Source organism: Volvox carteri (genome assembly GCF_000143455.1).
Source record: "Volvox carteri f. nagariensis unplaced genomic scaffold VOLCAscaffold_391, whole genome shotgun sequence".
Classification (NCBI taxonomy): Eukaryota; Viridiplantae; Chlorophyta; class Chlorophyceae; order Chlamydomonadales; family Volvocaceae; genus Volvox; species Volvox carteri.
This window is the reverse complement of record NW_003307920.1, coordinates 1-3958: the sequence shown is the minus strand read 5'-3', so window position 1 is coordinate 3958 and position 3958 is coordinate 1. Positions and strand designations below refer to the sequence as shown.

Genomic DNA, 3958 nt, shown 5'->3' with positions numbered 1-3958 from the left:
CCTCACCACTGGTAGACGAAGGGTAGGAGGTCTCGGAGTTGGGGCGGACCAGGCCGTCTTTGGTCGGAGATGGAATGGAACTTAGAGACGGCTCGTTCGAGTACTGTGGCTGTGGGATAAAGAAGAATGGGCGCGGGACAAGAACAACGGGCCATGAAATCAGCATTAGCCGTCAAATGGTTACAGTCTATACACTCTGTCAATATCGCTGCAACGGTATGCGACGGGTACGGTACGACAGCTAGTGAGGCAACGAGAGAAGGTAACCGTCGCGCAGTGCTTTAGCTCACCTCGTATGGGACATGGCCAATGTGGTTTGGAGGACTGCAGCCCGCCGCTGGTGCCTGCTGCTGGGGCTGCTGGGGCTGCGTGGGCGTCATCGTCAGCGGCGGCCGCTGCTGCTGTGACACGTACATCTGCCGATGCAGGGAGCCCTGCGCCGCCAGCGGCAGGGCCACAGACAAGATGACGGAGCCCAGCCTATCAATGCCGGCTGCGGAATTCAACGACTCGTCCACGGCCGGCTCCATCTCCCCCCCGTCGCCGTCCTCGTCGTCTTCAGGCTCCTCGTCGTCCTCATCATACCCCTCTTCCAACACCTCCTCCTCAAACTCCGCCAAAGCCTAAGACATGACAGTCGGCATGTTAATAGGAAGCGTGCATTAGAAGAAGACAGGGCAGGGCGTGAGGGAAGGCCATGCGAAACACATCTAAGCGATGAACCCCCAGCCCTGTGTCCGAGGGCGGGGGACACCGTTCTTCTCCGCTACCGTTGCATGCAGGTTACCCGATGTCAAATATTCCTTACCACGCAGACGGAAGGCAGCCACGTCGGAATTGAAACGCGGGAATATTCCTCAATCCCCCAGCTTTTGTGGTAACACAGAGCGCAATAACATTTTAGCAATGCCACACCCTGCCACCACGCGCTCGACTCCTTGACTAATCCTTAGTTTTCAATTTCGGGGGTTTGGAAGTCATCTTTCCTCTCATGAACGACATCCATCCACCACACCATAGTCTCTCACCGCTTGGGCCAACGACATGCCGGGGTGATTCTGGCGCAAGGCCTCCAACGCCGGCGGTGCGGTCTTATGTCCCATCATGAAATTGCCAGTGCCAGTGCCGGTGCCTGTGCCGCCATCTCGCGCCAGGGGCGACCGACGTTCTGGCGACAGGTGGCCCTGAGGCGCATGGCTGGCAGCCGCCGGCGACTGTGAGGCCGCCGGCGCCAGGTAGTCCTTCGCGGGCCCTATGCCGTCCCGCGTCGCAATCAGGGAGGACACGTCAATCGAAGCAGACCGCTTGTGGCGATTGGACGACGGCGGCGCTGACATGGGCCCTGGAGGAGCCCCTGGCCCTGCCACAGCCGCAAGACTCCCCTGAAGTGGCCACCCACGGTTTAGATAAAAGGGTTAGATAGGGTCAAATAGGACGGGTGAGCTACATGAAGCACGGCGGCTTCTGTGCAACGAAGGCAGCTTCAGCGGGGAACGCGGACGCCGAACGGACAAAAAACGGTATTAATTGCGCTCCTGTCGGCGCTACGGACCCCCTGGCGGGGCGCTGAACGGTACAGTTCACACGCGGCCGCTGAACAGCGGGAAGACGATTTCAGCATCAGACCTACCCGCCTGCGCCCTAACGAATGCCGTGAATGCGAAATTACCACTTCTTGTAACGTAGGTCAAACAAGTGGTCAGACCCGAAGAAACCCATCCGAACAACCTGCTGTCTATCTGACGTGCTGTTCGAGCCCGACGCCGCCTCGGCCCATAGGTTCGCGTGCCCTCCCGCCGTGAAGCCATGGGCTGACAGAGACACAGACACTCCTCCAGTTGCTGTGGGCCCCATGCAAGTGCTGTGGGCGTGGGAAAGCATCGCATGCTGCTGTTGCTGCTGCTGTTGCTGCTGCTGCGACGCCGTGTGTACGAACGCGGCCTGCCCACCGCTACCCGCCCCGTGACTGACGGCTGCGTTACGGAAGAGTGCGGCAGCCTGCGGTGCAACACTGCCTGGATGTGGCGGCAAGCTGCCAGCGCCGCCGCCAACACCGGCCATAGCGACAGCTGAGATTTGTTGTTGTTGATGTTGCTGCTGCTGCTGCTGCTGCTGCTGCGCCGGCGGCGACAGCTGCTGCTGCAGGGTCGAGGGTGGGGCCGGCTGAGGCTGCGGAGGCGGCGCTAGCATGGTGGGATGCTGTGCAGAGTAGGCGTGGGTGTTTGTCGGCGACATGCCGGCAGCCGCAAGAGCGGCGGGGGCCAGCCCCGTCACTTGAGTGAATAGCGCCACTTGCTGTCTTAAGAGCTCCAACTCCCTTTGGAGCTGCAAATTCTGCTGCAACAAGTCAGAGGTTGGGTCGGCGGCAATCCGCTGCAGCGGCGCCGGTGGCGGCGGCGCGGTGGCTGCGGCACCGCCGCCATACAACACAAACGGTGTTGCACGTGCGTCCACGGCAGCACCGCCGCCGACACCCCCGCTGTTACCGCGTTGGCTGACGCCGTCACCGTCCCTCGAGTTTACGTCAATGCTGTCGTACGACGCATGGCGGGAATGTCCACGCGAACCTCGTGAGCCGCCCGAATGCAAGCCTGGCCCAACGGGCATGTTCACAGCAGCAGCATGGGGCCCAGCGACGGCGACGGCGCGTTTGGCGACCGCTGCCGCTGCACCGTCGGAGTGCATGCCGTACGCACGCATGGCACCGTGACCGCTTGCAACTCCCCCAACTGCTATTGGCAGCGGTGGAGCCCACATGGAAGCGCTGCTCTCCCTGCTGCGTCCCGTGCTGTTGCCAGGACCGGAAGGGCCGGGCCCGGGGCCGCCAGCCGCCATCGCCGCTACCTGCGCCCTGGCCATAGGCTCCTGAGTCGTCAGAATCGGCCCTAGGGAGGTATGCCACGCTTGTGGCTGTTGGGGCTGCTGCTGCGGCGGCAAAGTACTAGCTTGCAAAGTTGTGAGCTGCTGGTGTTGAGGCTGGAGTGGATGTTGATGCTGCTGGAGTTGGTACTGGTGTTGATATTGGGGCTGGTGTTGAGGTTGGGGCTGGTACTGCTGCTGCGGGGGCGACATTGTGTGGTGAGCGGCGAAAGGCAGCTGCTGCTGCTGTGGCGCCGGTGGTGAGATGGGCGGCAGCGCCTCAGAAATTGTGTAGGGCAGCTGCACACCATGAGGCATGCCTGCAAGCGAGGGAACCACCATAGACTTACGGCCGTCTCCGGTAGCGCCACCAGCAGCGAGCAGGGCATTCGAGTAAGGACAGACAGCAGAACCGCAGGGGTTTCCCCAAGATGCGCGATTCGTAAGAGAGGGACAAGCAAAGAAGAAAACCACGTCAGCGAAATAGCCGGCCCCGTGTTCCTAATCCAACCAGAGATAATCAAAAAAGCAAAAGCCGGCGCATAAGACGGCAAGGGGTTAGCTCAGCCTTGACGAGAGCCAACCCAGATGCATCCCTCACTCATCCAGCTCGCCCAACTCATATCCCCCCTCTTGCTCGCGCACGGATTTCATGTCCTCCTTGGACGCGACGCCTTTAAGTGCCAGGCCTTAAAGGCCTTTGGAGTAGAAGCCCTGGCGTGTGTAACGCCGCGTCCCGAGGAGGATATGGATCCCGCGTACCCAGAAGCCTGCCATGTTAATGCCATGAAGTTCTCAAGTGGCAGCTCCGAAACCACCCTGTGGCCCGAGGAGTCCTTACCAGGGCTTGTTGTGACGATTCCCGAGGGTGAGAGCTCGCTGCTGACGCTAGCCTCAGCAGTGTAGGAGGAATCCATGGTGGAGACAGATGACCCCACGGCCTCGGCCAGCCTGTCATCCCGTGCGGCAGCGATTACTGCCCCACTGCCAGGCGCCTGCTGCGCAAGCCTGCTTAGCCGTGGCGGCAACGCTGCTGGCCCCGTTGGCGACTTCATCTGAGAGAGAGAGAGAGAGGGAGAGGGAGAGAGAGAGGGGAGAG

General features: G+C 61.3%; 1 protein-coding gene across 1 annotated transcript in view; it reads right to left on the bottom strand.

Moving 5' to 3' along the window:
• VOLCADRAFT_108688 (uncharacterized protein) overlaps positions 1-3914 on the bottom strand; it is a gene marked incomplete at both ends in the record, with an annotated part of 6514 nt that extends 2600 nt beyond the window's left edge. Inside the window, 5 exons of the mRNA XM_002959586.1 lie at positions 7-109; positions 291-623; positions 1029-1382; positions 1972-3179; positions 3701-3914. Of these exons, the coding sequence (XP_002959632.1) occupies positions 7-109; positions 291-623; positions 1029-1382; positions 1972-3179; positions 3701-3914 (2212 nt within the window). The remainder of the gene's footprint in view (positions 1-6; positions 110-290; positions 624-1028; positions 1383-1971; positions 3180-3700) is intronic.
• Between the last annotated feature and the right edge of the window lie 44 nt (positions 3915-3958).